The sequence below is a fragment of the Herpailurus yagouaroundi genome, unplaced genomic scaffold (assembly GCF_014898765.1).
Source record: "Herpailurus yagouaroundi ecotype Mexico unplaced genomic scaffold, PumYag 192, whole genome shotgun sequence".
Lineage (NCBI taxonomy): Eukaryota > Metazoa > Chordata > Mammalia > Carnivora > Felidae > Herpailurus > Herpailurus yagouaroundi.
This window is the reverse complement of record NW_024412423.1, coordinates 16,676,807-16,696,563: the sequence shown is the minus strand read 5'-3', so window position 1 is coordinate 16,696,563 and position 19,757 is coordinate 16,676,807. Positions and strand designations below refer to the sequence as shown.

At 39.8% G+C, this 19,757-nt stretch overlaps 1 protein-coding gene across 1 annotated transcript in view; it reads right to left on the bottom strand.

Moving 5' to 3' along the window:
• SLC27A6 (solute carrier family 27 member 6) overlaps window positions 1-19,757 on the bottom strand; it is a 76,003-nt gene that overhangs the window by 26,108 nt on the left and 30,138 nt on the right. The window contains exons 3-4 of the mRNA XM_040444383.1: window positions 14,792-14,950; window positions 13,351-13,475 (exon numbers count right to left, since the gene is read on the bottom strand). Coding sequence (XP_040300317.1) covers window positions 13,351-13,475; window positions 14,792-14,950 — 284 coding nt within the window. The remainder of the gene's footprint in view (window positions 1-13,350; window positions 13,476-14,791; window positions 14,951-19,757) is intronic.

The following is a 19,757-nucleotide window of genomic DNA, read 5'->3' as shown; positions in this document are numbered from 1 at the left end:
TGCCCAGAGAGACACAGGTACTGAGACATGCAGAAAGGGACACAAGCAAATAGAGAAACAAACAAGGAAAAACAAGTAAGGTAGACACAGACAGAGAAAGAGGGCAAATACGGAAATCCAGAGGATGATGTTGGACAAAAAACAAAAGACATGTTTGCAGCCAAATCAGCAGAAGCAGAAAGATCGAGAATATGTTTGAGTCCCTGTGTCCAGGTTATTGTATTACCTCATTTTAATCACCATGATAACCCTATAAAATAAGATGTATGATCCCCATTTTGCACACTGGGATAATGAAGTTCAGGTCCAAGGTCATAGATATGAAATAAACAAGAGACAGAATTTGAACTCATGAAAATGAAAGCCCTGTGTGGGCAGGGCTGTTGCCTTTTCTCTCCTCTGCTGTGCTCCATTGACTAGGCCAGTGCCTGGTATATAAGAGATGTTTAAAACTTATCTGTGGAAGGAAGAAAGAAAGAGAGGGAAAGCAAGTCAAAATAAAAACAGGAAGACAGGGAGGGAAGGAAGGAAAAAACAGAAGAGAAAAAAACAGCTCAAGCCCCCCAACCCCATACCCCCCAAAGCCCATGTTCTATTTTTCCCAACCTTTCCCCAGGCTTTTAGTAATAGGAAGCAATCAAAACATGGGTTTCTAATTCAGTAGTTAGTGCCTAAATATTTATACACTTGCACACATGCAGAGTAAGCCATTTTAGAACACACACAAAGTATTCATTTTATCTCCAGCCATTTAAAATCCCATTTGAATTTTTTTTGAGAGAGAGAGAGTGAGAAAGAGAGAGTGTGCAAGTTGGAGAGGGGCAGAGAGAGAAGGAGAGAGAGAATCCCAAGCAGGCTCTGCTCTGTCAGTGCAAAGTCGGACGCGGGGCTCAATCCCACAACCCTGGGATCACGACCTGAGCCGACCTCAAGAGTCAGACACTCAACCCACTTGAAATTTAAAAGTGAATCTGCTGGATGAATCAGACCTTTTAGGACAGAGATCCCACGGTCTTGGATTTCAGGAGAGCACTTTTTTCATGTGCCTTTCAGTACCATGTATCCATTCCAACTTGGACATACAATGCCCAACAGATGTGACCATACAGCAGTCACATCAACTGGAACCAAGGCTCTTGTTTCTCCACAGTGTTCTTGGGGAGCTGTTTTTCCAGCAGCGTCTATCGGTTGAGCTGCTACAGGGCAGTCAGTGGTTGAACTACAGCAACCTCCGACTGAGTCATTTATTTATTTATTCAACTGCTGAAGTGGGCAGGCCTCTAACAATACCCTCCTAGAAACAAAGTCCTCTTCTTCCAGAACATGTGCTTAATCCTCCTCAGAAAATCTAAAATACACCCAAGCAAAATAGCCTCTTTATGTGCCTATGAAAAATGAAACTCTGGAGGTTCTGTTTAAACACAGGTAATTTGGCATCAACTATGATTTCTCGGGAAACAAAGAGCATCTGTTGATAGATGGAGACACAGAAAAGAAATAGAAATTGACAGTGAAAACAAAGGGGCAAATCCTTTCTGCCTTCAGTCCCGGATAACTAGCTGCTTAGTGCATAAAAAAAAGTATGGTCTAATTCCTAAAGGATCATCTAAAATTTATAACAACACATGTTAGGGATTATGATTCTTCCATCTTGATTCTCTTCAATGTCAGACCTCTTTTTCCCAAAGCCCACTGATAATTATGCATGCATAATTGCATGTGTGACATCAACACACTCCATATAATAAGAATGAACTACATTCCAATAGTTTGCTTCCTTCACAGCCACTCCAATATTATACCTTGAAAAAATAAAGGCAGTGAGCCACATGGGTATTACAGAATGGGTACAAGAGTAACACTAAATGCAAACAGGCTGTCAGAGAATCCTGGGGCAAAAAATCCAGGCAAAAAAAAACCCACAAAAAACTCTGCAGCCTCTCTTTTACTGAAGGGGGAAAGGAATGGTGGGAGACAGAGTGGAGGCCTCTGTTGAGAAGGGACCAGAGAGTACTTGAAAGGAGAGACCTGTACTGCTAACTGGGTGCGGGCTCCAGCACCCCATAAGCCTTTGCCTCCCCAGCATGGGTTTGGGCAGGCCATAGTTTCCAAGATGCCAGGCCACAGTTCCACAAACCATTTGAAGGCATAAATAGTAGCTTGAAAAGACCTCTGTGATTTCAAGTGTTAAAGCAGAAATTTCTGCAGCCACATCGTGGGCTTATTTCACACTTATCTTTTAGATATAATATTAAGAGGGACTGCCATTTACAATCTGCTTCTGAACAGGTGTTTTCTAACCTGACAGCACTCGGGGGGGTGGGGGGGGGGACTCAGAGCAGGGGGAGAGCCCTGCTTTAGACCGGAGACATTTCAAAGTTGCCTTGTTTGAGAAAGACTGGTTCCAAGAGTCTCTGCAAGACTTGCCTTGAACCTGAATTTTATTTCATCTAAGTACAAAAAGGGCTGTGTAAACATAGAGGGCAGGATAGTCTTCTCTGGAAACCCAGAAAAAGGGTCACCTGAGCCACAACTACTGTGATTTATTAATGAAATGTTCTGAAAAGTGCAGGGGCCCATTACCAAGATAATTTCTGCTCTGAGCTGGATGCAGCAATGGTCTGACTTGCTCCAGGCAATGATGCAAACCTTTGATTTATCCAAACTCCCTCTGAGTTCTGTCCTCAGGAACTTGACTTTCTGATTTTTATAAAAAAAATCTTTAACCTTTTATTTTATTTATTTATTTTGAGAGACAGAGCTGAGCAGGAGACAGGCAGAGAGAGACAAAGACACAGAATCCAAAGCAGGCTCCAGGCTCGGAGATGTTAGCACAGAGCCAGACGCAGGGCTCAAACCCGCAAACTGTGAGATCGTGACCTGAGCCAAAGTCAGATGTCAGATGCTTAACCAACTGAGCCACCCAGGTGCCCTTGACTTTCTGATTTTAACTGAGCTTACCATGCAGGGCTGGGACTAGTGAAAGATCGTGCTGGTCATGAGTACATGAGTATCCCAGCAATGAGGCTTCTTACATTGGTTACTTTATTTAAAAAATAATAATAATTCAACAGGGGAACCTGGGTGACTTAGTGGGTTAAGTGTCGGACATCAGCTGAGGTCATGATCTCACAGGTCAGGAGTCTGAGCCCCGGATCAGGCTCTGTGCTGACAGCTCAGAGCCTGGAGCCTGCTTCAGATCCTGTGCCCCTCTCTTTCTCTGTCCTTCACCCATGCGCACTTTATCTCTCTCTCTCAAAAATAAATAAACATTAAAAACAATTTAAAAATAACTCAACAAATTTTTACTGAGCACCTACTATACGTCAGGTACCATTGTGAGTACGGAGGATATAATTATAGATGAAAAAGATAAAGTCCCTGCTTTCCTGGAACCTATATAATAGTAGAAGGGAGGGATTAAGAGAGAATAAAGAACAAGTACATATAAAATCTATAACAGGGTAATAAGTTCCATGAAGAAAAATAAAGCAGTCAACAAAGACTATGGGATAAACATTGTAATGGAGTCTGACTCCATTCTTGGTGTATGACTACTGATAGCCTTCACGCCCCAACACTCCCTTCTTCCCCCGCCTCACACCTGGGCAAGCAGGAGAGAAAGCCCAGCTTTCCTGCCCTTGGCAGCAACAGGAAGTTCAAAGCACACAAGCAGCCCCCCCTGCACAAGACCACTCACCCTAGTGCCTCCTCCTCATCACAATAAAAGCTGAGCCCATCCCTTTCTTCTGCTTTCTGAAGCCATTTTTAAAACATGTTTATTTATGGTGCGACAGACAGAGAGGGTGAGTGGGGGAGGGGCAGAGAGAAAGGATCCAAAGTAGGCTCTGCACTGTCAGCACAGAGCCCCACGTGGGGCTTGAGATCATGACCTGAGCGGAAATCAACAGTTGGATGCTTAACTGACTGAGCCACCCAGGTACCCCTGAAGCCATTTTTGGATTCGCTTGGGACCCTGCCCTGCTCTCCCCAGAAAGCCCCATTATGTAAGTAATAAACCTGTTCACATTCTCTTGATGCGTGTATGGTATCATAATGTGGCCACCACACTACACATCAGTAGGACCTGTGGTCAGAGAAGCTCTCTCTGGTGAGGAGGATTGGGATGGGCTAGGCAGTGAGTCAGGCAAATATTGAAGGAACATTCAAGGGGAGGGAACTGAGAGCCCCCTTTCATTGAAGGAAAAGCAAGGAGGGTGGCAAATATGGTGGAGTGAACATGGAGAGAGAGCCGCGTGGCAGGGAATCGGGGGATGAGGGGACATCCCAGTAATGGAAGCAGACCACATAGAGCTGTGTGGTCTGCGATAAGGGAACTGAGATTTTCTTCCAGGTGAACCATCAGAGGGATTTCCATAGTGGAGTAACACAACCTGACCTGTATTTTAACAGAACCATTCCAACTGCTATGCAAGAACAGAATTTAGGGGGACAAGAGTGAAGTGAAGAAGAAGCCAGTGGTAAAATATCAGAAGGAACCAGAGCTGGCTCAGATGAGAGCAGCAGGGAGGTGTTAAGCTGAGGTTTGGTTCTGGATGTATTTGAACGTCAAATCTGTAGGGTTTGCTCAAGGATTAGATGGGGTGTGAGGGAAAGAGAACTCCAAGGGAGATCCCAGGGTGTGTGTGGCTGAGGACTTGGAAGAATGGAGTTGTCATTAACTCGGAGACTCAGGTTGGGGCAAGGAAAGCATGCCAGAGGAAGTGGTGAAAAGTTGGGCTTTGGCCACTTTTGAGATCAGGTGTCAGGAAGATTAAGGAAGATCCAGCAATGGAGACCATGTAAAGCTCTCAACTGGCATTCTTGAGCTTGGTCGGTATGAGTCTAATCTAAACACATACAATGATAAAGGACAGTCTGAACCTATCACGCTGGAGACTAACTCTTCAATTTAGGCATATTCCCTAAGGTAACAAAAACTATCTCCAGAAGCCTCTTCCAGGGAGTCCCTGGCCATTGTGATCAATCTGTTTCCATTTGAATTCCTGCACTTAACTCATTAACCCTTGCATCAACTCTGGACATAACTGCTATTACACTCATTTTATAGATGAAAAAACTGGGGTGTTGGCTATTCAGAAAAGCAAGATAATTTGCTCAAGATCACAGAGCTTTTGAGACACGGAAGTTAGGCTTGAATTTCAAGCTCCCTGAGGCCAAGGGGCAAACAAATTAAATTACTTGCCTGATGTCACATGGTGAATTAATGCAAAGGTTGGAATTAGCCCCCTGACATGTTTACTCTAAATTTATTGTTATTTTTTTTCCATTGGGAATAAAATGATCATTTGGAAAATTCTAGTCATTTATCACTTGCTGAAGATTCTTGTACTTGCTCATTGCAGGGTAAAGATTGGCCATTTCTCACTTTGATTTTGTATGTTCATAGCAAGGAAGTCAGGAACATACTATTAAAGGAAGAAGCAACGTGAAAAATTGCAAATAAATGATAAAATAATCTTAGATATAATTTTAATATTTTAAATCGATTTGGACTGTAGGAAAACCTCACTCACATACCATATATACAGGAAAAATAGTATATAATCCAAGAGGAAACAGGCATCATATTTTCAGGATTTCTAATTTTATATTTTTGTTTTCAGTGTTTTTAGTTGTGAAAACACAATATTATAAAATTACTAATATGTTAATATTTTAAAGTTGTACTTTAAATTTATGCTGTATTGAAACTGGCTTTTATAATTAAAGTGTGATTTTTATTGGTCATAGACCAATTATTTTCAACACTCACAAAAATTACTCTCATTTTACAATGACATATGCAGAAAACATTACCACATTCTGTTTAAAAATAAAATCCTTCCATTTGTATTGGGCTTCCCAGTTTAGATTTTTTTCACATATATCTCATAACTGGATTATGTGAGGGACAAGTGAGGACAAATAAGTACTGTCACCTATTTTAGATAAAGATGGCAAGTATGGCTCAAAGAGAAGTGACCAGCAGAAAGTCATACGACAAGAATTTGAAACTGAGGGGCACCGGGGTGGCTCAGTCTGTTAAGTGTCTGACTTTAGCTCAGGTCATGATCTCATAGTTCATGAGTTTCAGCCCCACTTTGGCCTCTGTGCTGACAGCTCAGAGCCCGGAGCCTGCTTCAGATTCTGTGTCTCCCTCTCTCTCTGCCCTTCCCCCATTCACGCTCTGTCCCTCTCTCTTTCTCTCAAAAATAAATAAACATTAAAAAAAATTTTTTTAAAGTGGGCACCTGCGTGGCTCTACAGTAGGTTAAGAGTCCGACTTCAGCTCAGGTCATGATCTCATGGTTCATGGGTTCAAGCCCCATGTCAGGCTCTGTGCTGACAGCTCAGAGCCTGGAGCCTGCTTCAGATTCTGTGTCTCCCTCTCTCTTTCTCTCTGTGCCCCTCCCCTGCTCATGCCCATGTGCGTGCTCTCTCTCTCTCTCAAAAATAAACAAACATTAAAAAAAATTTTTTTTAAAGAGTTTGAAATTGAACCTGTGTCTTTTGATTCCATAGTTAATGAACTATCTGATGACTTTGTGCATAAAGTAAATTTCTTGGGAAATTTAATAAATAAGGGATATGTGTACTCTTAATGGAAATCATAGCATGAATGGTAAAAGCAGACAGAAAAAAATATGTGTATATGTATCACTACTAATGAAATATGAATCATTAAATTTTAAATTAGCAATTAAAAGCTTTTAATAATTTACACAGTCTAAAACATTCTCAAAATATTCATTAATTCCCTGCTAATTCTACTAGCATTTAGGGTGCTTGTAGTTATTTCTTATCCTAGTCCTTCTGAGGACTATATTTGTATATTTGTAGTTTCTAAGCAGAAAAGAAGGTTCTGGGAACCTGCCAACTTTTCTAAATGCTTTCATAGCTAGTATGAGAATATTAAACACACCTTTGATTTACTCAAGGAAAAGTGAGTTTTAAAAGAGAGATGATTTACTCAACCATATAATAATATGTTTCAAATATCTGGGGGAAACAAATAACAAAAAATGTATAAATATCTTAAAATGCCTAGGTCTTGGAGATAAAATCAATTGTTTTGAGTGTTCCAGAGAAGAAAATGGTGATGAAACTAAGGACATCTTAATAACAATTATAGTTCACATTAATTTAAAAATGTCATTCTTTAGAGGTTATTAAGTGTGATGAGAAATGTTTCCAGACCTTCACGCTTTGATAAACTACATCTTTTACAAGAGGTGGAAGAAGGAAAACATGATGATAAAACATTTGAGGTTATGTAGAAACTAAGAACATGAAAACACGATGAAAGAACAAATGTTCTTAATATACCCATTAAGGTGCATTTATTCACCTACATCAACTCAGCATCATTTAGTATCTTCTAGTGGAATCGTATCCTTTGACACTGCTATATCTTCTTCATTCCCACCTCCTACCTAAACACTACAAGGAAAAAGCTTGTCTTGTCTGGTCTTAAAGCTTGGAAGAAATGATGGGCGTTCTTCAGGGAAAAGAGGGTGGATAGTTTTTCAAATTGAAGTCTTAAAAAAATCTCACAGTGCCAATACTTGATCACCGTTACTCAACATTTTCGTTTTGTTACACTCAAAAAAGCCCAGCAATCGCTTAAAGGTTCCCCACAGGATTGTCCAAACACTGCTAGTGAAAAAACTCAGTAAAATTTATATGGCTTTTGATGAGCAATAATTAATAAATATTTACCAGTTATCCAGGTCCTGCAAAATGTCTCTCTTTTCATAATGGGAATTGAGTGTAACCCATTTTGTCAAAGTTTTAATGCACTTTAACCCAAGTATCTAGAATCCTAAAGATGCTTTCTAGCTGCCAGTGAATTTCTTGGCTTTTAAGAAAACAGAAGGAAGAGGGGCGCCTGGGTGGCTCAGTCAGTTGAGCGTCTGACTTCGGCTCAGGTCATGATCTCACGGTCTGTGAGTTCAAGCCCTGCGTTGGGTTCTATGCTGACAGCTCAGAGCCTGGAGCCTGCTTCGGATTCTGTGTCTCCCTCTCTCTCTGCCCCTCCCCCGCTCATGCTCTGTCTCTCTCTCTCTCTCTCTGTCAAAAATAAATAAACACTAAAAAAAAAAAAAAAAGAAAAGAAAACAGAAGGAAGAAAAGGGATGTAACTTATGATGTATACATTAGAATACATATACCAAAATACATATACTAGAAAGTATAGGTAGGCTATGCCTTCAGAATGTGAAAACATAGGTGTTTTACATGGACACAAACTACATTGCCCAAATGATAAACCATGACAATAACTTGAAAAAAAAAAAAGCATTTCATATGTGCACCATAACATAGGTCTTTGTTTTGCTAATTATATCCTGCCCCCTGTATGCTTTGGGCTCCAGATTCCCACATCCAACTGTATATTCCACTTCTTTACCTTATGCCTCATGAACAGACCAAAATGAACAGATACAAAAGGAATTTCATTTTAATTTCTCAAATCTTGATTTTCCTCATCTCTGCAAATGGCTCCCAATTTACCTATTTCCACCAGAAACCTGAAACTCATCATTGATTTTTTACTTCACTCCCTACCCCTGAATTAACAAATCTTATTATCATTCCCTCAAATAGGTCCCAAATCAGTATAGTTTTTTGAGTTAGCCTTCATGTTTTTCCAAATGCTCTGATGGGAATGACATGCAAATTTCTCCTTCACGTAGACTGAGCCCTTCAAGATCCGGTCTGTCAGTGGCCTGGCCAAAACTTCCTTCTCTTTAAATACTCAGACTGTGTCCTTTATTTTATTTTGCTTTGTTGTGACTGCAACCCCCCCAGCTTTTCCACGGCTGGATCCCACTTGCCATCCCAATTCCTCAGCTCATAGGTCACCATTTCAGGGAAGCCTTCCCAGACCCCTCAACCTAATTAGCAAAGTCTCACTCTCACTACCCATCATCCTCCACCGTCTCCCCCTCTTTTTTCTTCATCACACTTGTCATTGTCTGTAATGAATTTCCTTCAGGTGTTGGCTGGTTTATTTTCTCTCTCCCCAAGCTAGAGTGTGAGATCCATGAGAAAAGGAGTCCTGTTTGTCTTGGGTGCCCCCGTATATGGAAACCTGCAATATTACCTGAAAGAATGAGTGAGGGACAGATATGATCCTATCCCTAGAGAAGTCTGCCTGCTGTCTTAGGCAGAATTTATTTAAATATGATGAAATGCTGTAGGAATCCCCCAAACGATCGGTGATATGTAGCACTCACCCGCGTTCCTCACCAAGCAATATTAAATGCAGCATTACTGGGGCGCCTGGGTGGCGCAGTCGGTTAAGCGTCCGACTTCAGCCAGGTCACGATCTCGCGGTCCGTGAGTTCGAGCCCCGCGTCGGGCTCTGGGCTGATGGCTCAGAGCCTGGAGCCTCTTTCCGATTCTGTGTCTCCCTCTCTCTCTGCCCCTCCCCCGTTCATGCTCTGTCTCTCTCTGTCCCAAAAATAAATAAACGTTGAAAAAAAATTAAAAAAAAAAATAAATGCAGCATTACTGGTACGAAACCAAAGAAGTAGGTCCAGTCAGAAGTTGTATGATGGCACTTTGGTAACGCAGAAAACGTGGAGGGTGGAGGATGGATGTGAGGAAGAGCTGCTTTCCTACTCTCCAGGGAAAAGAATAATTACTCCATCCCTCTGAGTAAGAAGGGCTAGAACCTTGGCTGTTTTAAAAGGGCAGTGCTGCTGCCAGAAGTTTGAGGCATATCCAATGTGTACGCCACAGGAACTTTTGTAATTGGACTTTTGAAATGGAGAAAAAAGACAGGGGTTTAGGGGGTGGATAAATGCTTCCATCCAGGGAAAGCCAAGTCCAGGGTGTTTTTATGCAACTAAATAAAACCACATACAGCTTTGGGCAAAGCTGTATTTATTTTCCTCTCCCCTCCTCCATTTGCCTTCAGGTAATTGCTTTAAGATTATTTCACACGTACTAACTTTTCCCCCAAAGAACTTTGGTTAAGAATTAAAATATATAGGAATTCTGCTTTTAAACACTCGACTCAGGTGGTGAATTCTACCTGCAGGTAAATCTCCTTTGGAATATATCACTTACCCTTGGATGGACAACAAATCCGGATGTATTTGTAGACTAGGTGATTTTGCTTTCTTTTCTTTAAGGATTTATTATTTTTTTTTTAATTTTTTTTTTCAACGTTTATTTATTTTTGGGACAGAGAGAGACATAGCATGAACGGGGGAGGGGCAGAGAGAGAGGGAGACACAGAATCGGAAACAGGCTCCAGGCTCTGAGCCATCAGCCCAGAGCCCGACGCGGGGCTCGAACTCACGGACCGCGAGATCGTGACCTGGCTGAAGTCGGACGCTTAACCGACTGTGCCACCCAGGCGCCCCTTTAAGGATTTATTTTAACCAAGTGTCTAGGAGGCTTCAAACCACGGTTTATGAGACATCCACTTTTAACTCCCTGAGGGTATGGACCCTATCATCTGTTCACTGTCTGGCTGTACCAGAACTCAATGCTATGCTCACAAAAGACATGGCCCCTTCTCTGCAGAAGCAATTCACTTAAAAGAATAAATACTGGGCAGGGGGGAAAAAAAATACCTCCTTGAAAGTGTAAGATGTCATAACAGAATGACTTTCTTCTTTTCCTGATCTTTAATGCCAAGAACTGTTTGCTCTCCTTCTCTGTGAAATCAGCAAAAGTGATTAGGTAATACAATGCATCTCTGCTGAAGAAAATTATGAAGTTTCTGTCTCTCTCTCTCAAAAATAAAATAAACATGAAAAAAGTTATTAAGTTTTCCTTTGGGCAAAGCTATTTTTATTTCTTTCTCTTCTCCACTTCCTTCAGGTGAATGCTTAGAGAATATTTCACAAACACTATCTTTTCTTCGAAGGACTTGAGTTAAGAATTAAAATATTTAACTAACAGAAATCGAGTGCTCTACTTTCAATTCTCGGTTCTCTCAAATTCTCTGCAGCTATAGCATTTTCTCAAAATTAGTGCATTAGAAATTCAGAGAGGTGAAAATGATAATTCATTTTATAAAAAAAATCAAAGGAAAACACTCTGAAAAAAGATTTTTAGTGAACATGACAAACTATTAAACCTTTATTATAGGAAATGATAGCTCAAACAGGTAAGAGAAAATATTATGTGCTAAAGACATAAATGAGTAAAAGGCTCAGAAGAGATATTTTCAGGTGAAAAAAGATAGAAAATTATTCCACCTTGCCAGTAATCTTAACAGAAAATTTAAAAACATGTTTGTTACTAGTCTATAAAATTATAAATAAAGTTATGGTTTTCCCATTAAAAAAACAAGACATTCTTTGTGCGAACAAAATATTATTAAGAAGCCCAACCAAATTGAGTTTCATCCATCATATCTGAAAGGGTGGATCTTGAAGATTGGTCTATTTTCCCTGTTCACCTCCTTCAGGGACCTTTGAGGAACCTTGAAGGAGGTGCTGGTTCCCCATGAAGCATAATTAGAAAACCATATTTTCAATATCACACAGTACTGATAAGAGACCGTACAATATGCATCCTCCCACAATGGTCGATGAGACTCTAAATCATGTTAACCATTTCGAACGGCAATTTGGAAATATGCCATAAAAATCACCAAAATATCCACGTCCTTTGTCAGCCTTCACTTCTGAGCCCCTATACTGGCGATCTTGCATAAAGATATTAATGGCAGCATCATTTAATACAGTAAAATGTCAGAAAAAATTGCATGTGTTCAACCATTCAGTACATACTTAATGAGAAAAAAGTCTTGCAAAAAGCTAATGTTGTTACTGAAAGATAAGGAGGAAAAGGAATGGATAGGGGCACAGTTCAGAAAGTTCATGAAGAAGTACCTAATCTATCCTTTACTGAAGGTGGCTCCTATTTTACTGGAGGGTATTAATTCCCTAAATTATCTTAGTCCGGATACCACATTACCAAAGAACACAATGAAAACTAGAAGAGAAAATATGTCAGGCTGTGGCATTATACTTAATTGTTCTACCAGGTCTTTTCAGAAAACCACAACACCGACATTGGCAAAGCCTCCCGAAGAGAACAAAGGTCAGAAAAGTCTAGAACATGTCTCTGAGACTCTCTGTCTTAGCGATAGATCGAGGGAATCTGTAGCTAACTGAAGCACTCCTGACCAAGGAAAGAACAAGGATGGCTTCTGGCCACAATGGGGGTGGGGAGGTGTGGGTCGGGAACTAGACGGGAGGTCTCTACATGGTAAACTATGAGCTTAAAGTGAATGAGAGCATTTTATAAATAAGGTTATCCAGTTTCACATTCTTTTTGTGTTTTTCTGCCCTGTGTAATCCCATATCTTCAACAAAGTCTTATTTAAATGCTTCCAGCCTAGTCTCAGCTGTGCTGTGGGTAAAGGAAGGATTACATGTCCATATTTTAGCCAGCCAGAGAAGACATCTGGCCCACCATCCATGCCTTAAGCTGGCATGATGATGGCAAAGGTGATGAGAAATGAACAAAGAAGTTTAGCAAGGGTCAAGGGCAGGTCATCAATTCTCCTGCCCGTCCTACACAGGGGGCATTGTCTATCACCATTATTCATGGGGCTGGTGGAGATTTGATTACAAAAGCCCACTTCTTTATAGCCTCAAGAATGTTTAGAAAACCAGACAGTTAAAAAATAAGCACCTTGAAATATAAATGAGATCAGGAAAAGGAAAATAACCTCTGAGGCAAAAAAGCAAACAAACTAATAAAGACAAACTTCAGGCTCTTGCAACTCTCTCTGCTTGTCTATTTTCAGAAAGGGGCAATTTTGTCAATTGTCTGTGGAAATGATTGGTTTAGGTGGGCAGACAAACATACATCAAAGCAAAATTTCTTTTTAAGTTGAAATCAAAACCAAACAGAAAGATATATTAATATAATCACATATTCAAAAGAAAAGAAATAGAAAACAAGTCTAATCCATGTCATTAGTTTTGTTTTGTTTTTTCAAAGAACAGCATTTTAAAAGATTCTCTAATTCAACCTTGTAATCACTGCTTTCTGTGTGCATCATCTAATGTCATAATCAGATGTGTGCTGTGTTTACAGAAATTTTAATCAGTCTAAACACCAAGTGGACTGGATTGTGGGTCTGTCCTATCCTGCCACCATAGAGAGCACATTAGTACAATCCTGCCTAGCTCTCCTTTTATTTTTTCTGACTTGTTTTACATTCATTTCATCTTGGGGTATTGCAAACATCTGTCAGTCAGTCAAACTATGCCCTGGAAGAAGTAGAATATACACGAACAAAAATTAATTTTCTCCCCATGCTTTTTCTTTCTGAAATTACTTTTCCTTTCTGGTAATGATTATTCTTACCTTAGGTTGTTTGCAAAGATAGTGACAGAGTTCTCCAATATACTGAAACACAGTCACATTGTACTTTCTACAGTCATTCCAAAACTGACTTGCTGAGAATTTCTTCTTTAATACACAAGTAGCTCCTATGAGAAAAGGCAAACAAAACAAAACACAACAACAACAACAACAACAAAAAACAGGCACTAGGGGAAATATTTGAGGGCAGAATGAACAGAAAACTAAAATGATGTTGCCCTGTCTGGTGCACTTGTATTCAATTTCAAGACTTTTATAATCTATCAGTGGCCATTTATATCAAGCTCATTTGAAAACATTAATCTTACAGTCCAATAAACTTTTTAAAAATTCATGTTACAATTCTGTATTTTGACTACAAATATGTTCTTTTTGGGATGAAAGAAGCAATCAAAATGCTTAGGGAGTTGCAAGCGTTAGAGGATGACTACCGATAAGGGTTAGTCTTCTCCACAGGGATCAACAATATTCATTTACTTTTGACCTTGAATATGTACATCTTATTTACTTTTAAAACCTTAAAGGAGCCTTAGTATTTCTCAAGGTTGAGAGTTAGTAAGGTAGAGTTGGTAACACAGCACCAAAAACAAGTTCACTGATGGCTGCAGAATTTAACTGTAACGACCTGATTTTCACAACGATGTAAATCATACGACTTTTTCCAAGGAAAATGCTAATGTCTTGACCCTCATCTTTATTTATTTTGGACACTGATCATAGTCTAAATATGCTCCTCCATAAAATTACTTTATTGTAGTTCAGACATATACACTGTGACATATAAACACACACATAACTATAGTTAAGTACTATTTCAGGGCCAGACACATAATCTGAGCATGTTTATGAATGAAATCTACTGAGTCACTAATTCTACCAACTGAGTTACTGGATGCCCGGGTACCTTGTCTTCAAAGACAGGCTCAACAATTCCTTCTATACACTTACTTTTGCAATGTGCATTTGCCACTCTTCCCTTCAAGGGATAGGGTCTATTTCCCCACCTGTCAAATCTTGAATCTGGACTGGCTTTGATCATCAAAATACAGGTGAAATTATCTAAGTGATTTCTGAGGGTAAGCCTTTAAAGCAATGCAGCTTCCACATTCACCCTTGTGGAAGGCTCCTAGTACCATCTAAGGAGGCCAGGGTAGATCATCCAAGGATGAGTGACCGCATGGAGAAGGAAGCCCACTCAACAGTCAGCTCCAACCACAAGGCCAAATTTCCAAGGCACTGGTCTTTCCAGTTTCAGGAATAATATGCTATGCCATGAAATTATGTCCTTTTAATAAACGTTCTGTTGTAATTATATAATAAGCACACAATCACTCTGAATTCTACTGATAGAATTTCAAACTTTAACACAAGTTACAATTAATTGGCATTTTGAAAACTTACCAGACATAAAATAAAAACTTACCTAACTCAATACATCCACCAATTCCCAGAAGAGCTCCTGAACTATGATACAGGGGAAGGGTTATATAAATGATGTCATTAGCAGTACAACCAAAAGCCCACAAGCCAGCAGAGCCCTTTAAAGTCTGCATCTGAGTGATCACAGCTGCTTTTGGTAGCCCTGGAAGACAAGAAAAGAAATATATGTAACAGAAAGTTTATGCTGGTATCAACTACAGTGGCAACTGAGACAAAATACATCAAAATATTACATGTACTTTATAGGGACCATGCAAATGTGAACTGCCACTGTACTTAGTTCCTAGAATCTTGGATCTACCCAGAAGAATCAAAACTCAAATTATAGAGTTTGGGATGCCATAAACTTCAAAGAGCCACAGCTGCTACAAGAATGACAAAAATGTCCCAAATCTGAAAACGTACACCCAAAATGTACCCAAATTATACTTAAAATAGAAATTTTCTAGTGAGCAATTCTAATTCCAAGATTCTGTCTCAAGAACCAGTAGTTTTATCATGTTTCATAGGTCCTGAATTAAGATCATTATAGAATATCAGATTCAGTAATACATAATGTTGAAACAGTTGTAAACATTCATGAGCCAAACATCGATCACTTTCTTTTTCCCTTCCAGTCTTCTTCTATGTACAATGGGTTTCTTAAAAACGTTTGTAGTTGTGATTAATATATAAAACGTTTTGCTTACTTTTTTAAATTTTCCATATCGTTATAGTCTTTTGGATTACAATGCCAGCATAATAAATTCATCCAGTTAGTACACAATGTAATATGAAATTGGCTTATTTGAGATTGAATATCAGCAATTTCATGTTTCAACATACAATTCCTTAGCATGGGACACAACTTGTTTTCACAATGATAAGTACCCTCTCTTAAATTCATTTGTTAGATTAAACGCTACTTTAGTCCTATTTTGTGTCACTTCAAAGAGTTCTAATATTTTTGGAATGTCTTCACTCAGAGGGTCCCAGCCCAAATCTACCTCATCAATAGTTACTTCACTTCAAAAACGCAACGGTGACAAGGAGTATCATTTGTTGTTCCAGAGATGCAAGTGGAAACCAACGTCAGAAAAGCCACAGGAATAAGCAAATAACAGGATTAAAAGTGAAGAGCAGCAGATAGTGGAGCCAGAAGTATAGCCTTTTTCTCTACCCCACATACTGATACAGTCCTACTCACTATCTGTCAAAGGCAGGTCACTAATGTCAGTGGCTCTACAAACTTACTGCTGCACCCAGGTGGACTTGATTTCCCACTTCTAGAAATGGAGTCCTAAATTTCACAATGTGTTTCCCAAACGGAAGTACTTCCTTATTATTTTCAGCTTGCCTTGAAGTCTTATAGTAAAATATACCCCTACAGTGATGTCAGCTGCGAGACTGTGTGAGTCAGTCCTTGTTTCTCTTCCCTCTGATATACAACTAAGGGGACATGGATAACTATCTCCCTCCAAAAGTGCCGCGGCATAGCTCATGAAGACACCCCAGAGATCCATCCACTGGTGGATACGATCATGGCTGAACTGGACCCCAGAGGCAATGACAGAGAGAGGGAAGTGGCACAGGAGCCGTGGAGGCAGAGAATGAGGTAGCTGGCCAAAGAGCAGGCCAGCATGACCCTTGTGGCGGAGGAGATCCAAGGTGAAGGAGAAGGTGAATGAGTGGTGAATTGGCCTGGCCACATGTGCTGCCGCTGGAAGGACCAGTTGCTCTCTCTCAGGAGTGACCACAGTGACTGAGGGGAGGGAAAGGAAAGTCAAAGAGGCAGATAAAGAGAAGTGAAGCAAAGTGACTCCTACTGGTTGCCCCAGGACTCAAGAGGACCACCCATAGATCTCTAGGACACCCTTCCTCCCAACACTTGATGATTCCCCCTACAAGGGCAGAGGCACACCCAAAGCCCCAAGCGCTAAGTAGACCCCCAGGCCCCCACCACTCTGCCTTTTTGAAGTGCTGCCAGCTCCAGAAAGAGAAACCAAGAACTGGTGCTATAGCGCCACCTTCTGGAAAACAAAAGGAAGGCTCCTAACTACCTTTGTTTTCAACTGTTTGTATCAAAGAAAACAAAACCTTGCCTGGGAGACCTGGCTGGCTCAGTAGACGGAGCGTGAGACCCTTGATCTCTGGTATGCGGCTTGGAGCCCCACATTGGTGTAAAGCATTACTTAAAATATTTACCAAAAAACCCACCTTGCCTACGTAAGAAAAGTGTCTGCCACTTTAAATACGGTGCCAGAGGCACTTTTCATCAAACATCGTGAAAAATCAGGGTAATACAGTGTAACAAAAAGAAAATGACAATATTTCATGAACAGAACCTCAAAATATGGAATAATGGAATCTAACTGGTATGGAATTTAAAATATCTATCATGAAGAAATTCAATGACCTACAAGAAAACTCAGAAAGACAATATGATGATCTCAGGGATAAAATTAATGAATAGGAGTACTTTACCAGTTCTGGAGCTGAAGAATTCAATATATGAGATGAAAGATGCATTAGAATTCACTGGAAATAGACCAGATCATATGGAAGAGAAAATTAACTAGATGGAAGATAAAAGTATAGAGATGATTCAGGTGTAAGAGTAGATAAAAAGTAGGATTTTTAAAAAGTGAAGAAAACCTATGAGAACTATCTGATCCCATTAGAAAAGCCAACACAAGAATAATGGGTACCCCAGAAGGAGATGAGAGGGAGAAGGGGGCAGAATGAATATTTAAAGAAATAATAGCTGAGAACTTACCATACCTGGGGAAGGAACTGGGTATATACAAGTCCATGAAGCTAATAGAATACCTTAGTATTTCAATGCAAAAGATCTTTTCCAAGACACATTATATTAAACTGTCAAAAGCCAAAGATAATGAAAGAATGATAAAGGTAGCCAGGGGGAAAAGAAGACAACGGTCTACAAAGGTACCCCCATTGGGCTATCATCAGATTTCTCAGCAAAAATTCTACAGGCCAGGAGAGAATGGAATGAAATATTCAAATATTGGAAGATATTGGAAGATAAAAACTGCCAGCCAACAATAATCCATCTGGCAAAGTTCTTTCAGAAATGAAGCAGAAATAAAGGCTTTCCCAAACAAGCAAAACTGAGGGAGTTCACCACCACACGAAATATTGAAAGGAGCTCTCTGAGCTGAAACAAAAAGACAAAAATACACAAAACTCTGATTAAGTCGCTAAGTAGTCAGAACTAGAATACTTTAACTCTTTGTTAAAATAGTATAATACGGGGCGCCTGGGTGGCGCAGTCGGTTAAGCGTCCGACTTCAGCCAGGTCACGATCTCGCGGTCCGTGAGTTCGAGCCCCGCGTCAGGCTCTGGGCTGATGGCTCAGAGCCTGGAGCCTGTTTCCCATTCTGTGTCTCCCTCTCTCTCTGCGCCTCCCCCGTTCATGCTCTGTCTCTCTCTATCCCAAAAATAAATAAACGTTGAAAAAAAAAAATTAAAAAAAAAAAAAAATAAAATAAAATAGTATAATAAACTCCTAGTTATAACATGAAGGATAAAGGAAAATAGCATTAAAATTAGCTCCTGGGGCGCCTGGGTGGCTCGGTCGGTTAAGCATCCGACTTCAGCTCAGGTCATAATCTCGCAGTTGGTGGGTTTGAGTCCTGCATCCGGCTCTGTGCTGATGGCTCAGAGCCTGGAGCCTGATTCCGATTCTGTGTCTCCCTCTCTCTCTGCTCGTACTGTGCTCACTCTTTCTCTCTCTCAAAAATAAACATTAAAAAAATAATAATAACTAGCTGCTACAACTTGGTAATAAAATCACAGCATAAAAAGAGATAACTTATGACATCAAAAATATAAAAGGGCAAGAATAAAAAGACAGAAATTTTATAGGTGAATGAAGATAAATCGCTATCAGCAGAATAAGAACTATTTTATCTAAGATATTTTATGTAAATGGTAACCACAAAGCAAAAATCTAGAGCAGAGACATTAAGCATAAAAAGGGGGGAGACTGAGCAAACCAGCATGGAAAACCACCAACTTCCAAAGGAAGACATAAAGGGAAGGGAAATGAAACAATGGAAACACAAAATACCCAGAAGGCAAAAGATAAAATGACTGTAGTAAATCTTTGCGTATCAATAATCACCCTGAATGTAAACAGATTGTACTGTAAGTCAAAAGGCACAGCGTGGCTGCATAGGTTAAAACAAACAAGACTCAACTATATGCTGCCTATAGGAGACTATTTCAGCTCTAAAGACACACATAGGTTCATAATCAAAGGATGAAAGATGATATTCCAAGCAAATGGAAATGAAAGGGTGGCAGGCATAGCCATATTTATATAACAAAACAGATTTCAAGCCAAATGAGTAATAAGAGAGAAAAGGTCATTATACAGTAAGGGGTCAATACAGCAAGAAGATACGATGATTGTCATTATATGTTCTCCACACCTGAGCATCAAAATGTATTAAGCAACTAATAACAGATCTTAAGGGAGAAATAGACAATATAATAATTGTAGGGGACTTCACATTTGATCTTAACCAAAAGACCAAGAAGCAATTGTAGGGGACTTCAATACCCCACTATCAACAATAGGTAGATCATTCAGTAAGAAAATCAACAGGGAAACACTGGAATTGAACCACATTTTAGAACAAATGGGCCTAATAGATATAAACAGAACATTCCATCCAGCAGCAGCAAAATACATATTCTTCTCAAATGCAATGCAAAAGTCTCCAGGGTAGATCACAAAACAGATCTTAGCAAATTTAAGAAGAATGAAATCATACCAATTATCTTCTCTGACCAGAATGGTATGAAACTGGAAATCTGCAACAAGGGAAAGTGAGCCTCCATCTACAAATGGTGGAGGCTAAACAACACACTTCTAAACATCCATTGAGTCAAAGAAGAAATCAAAAGGGAAATAAAAAATGTATCTCAAAACCAAAGAAAAG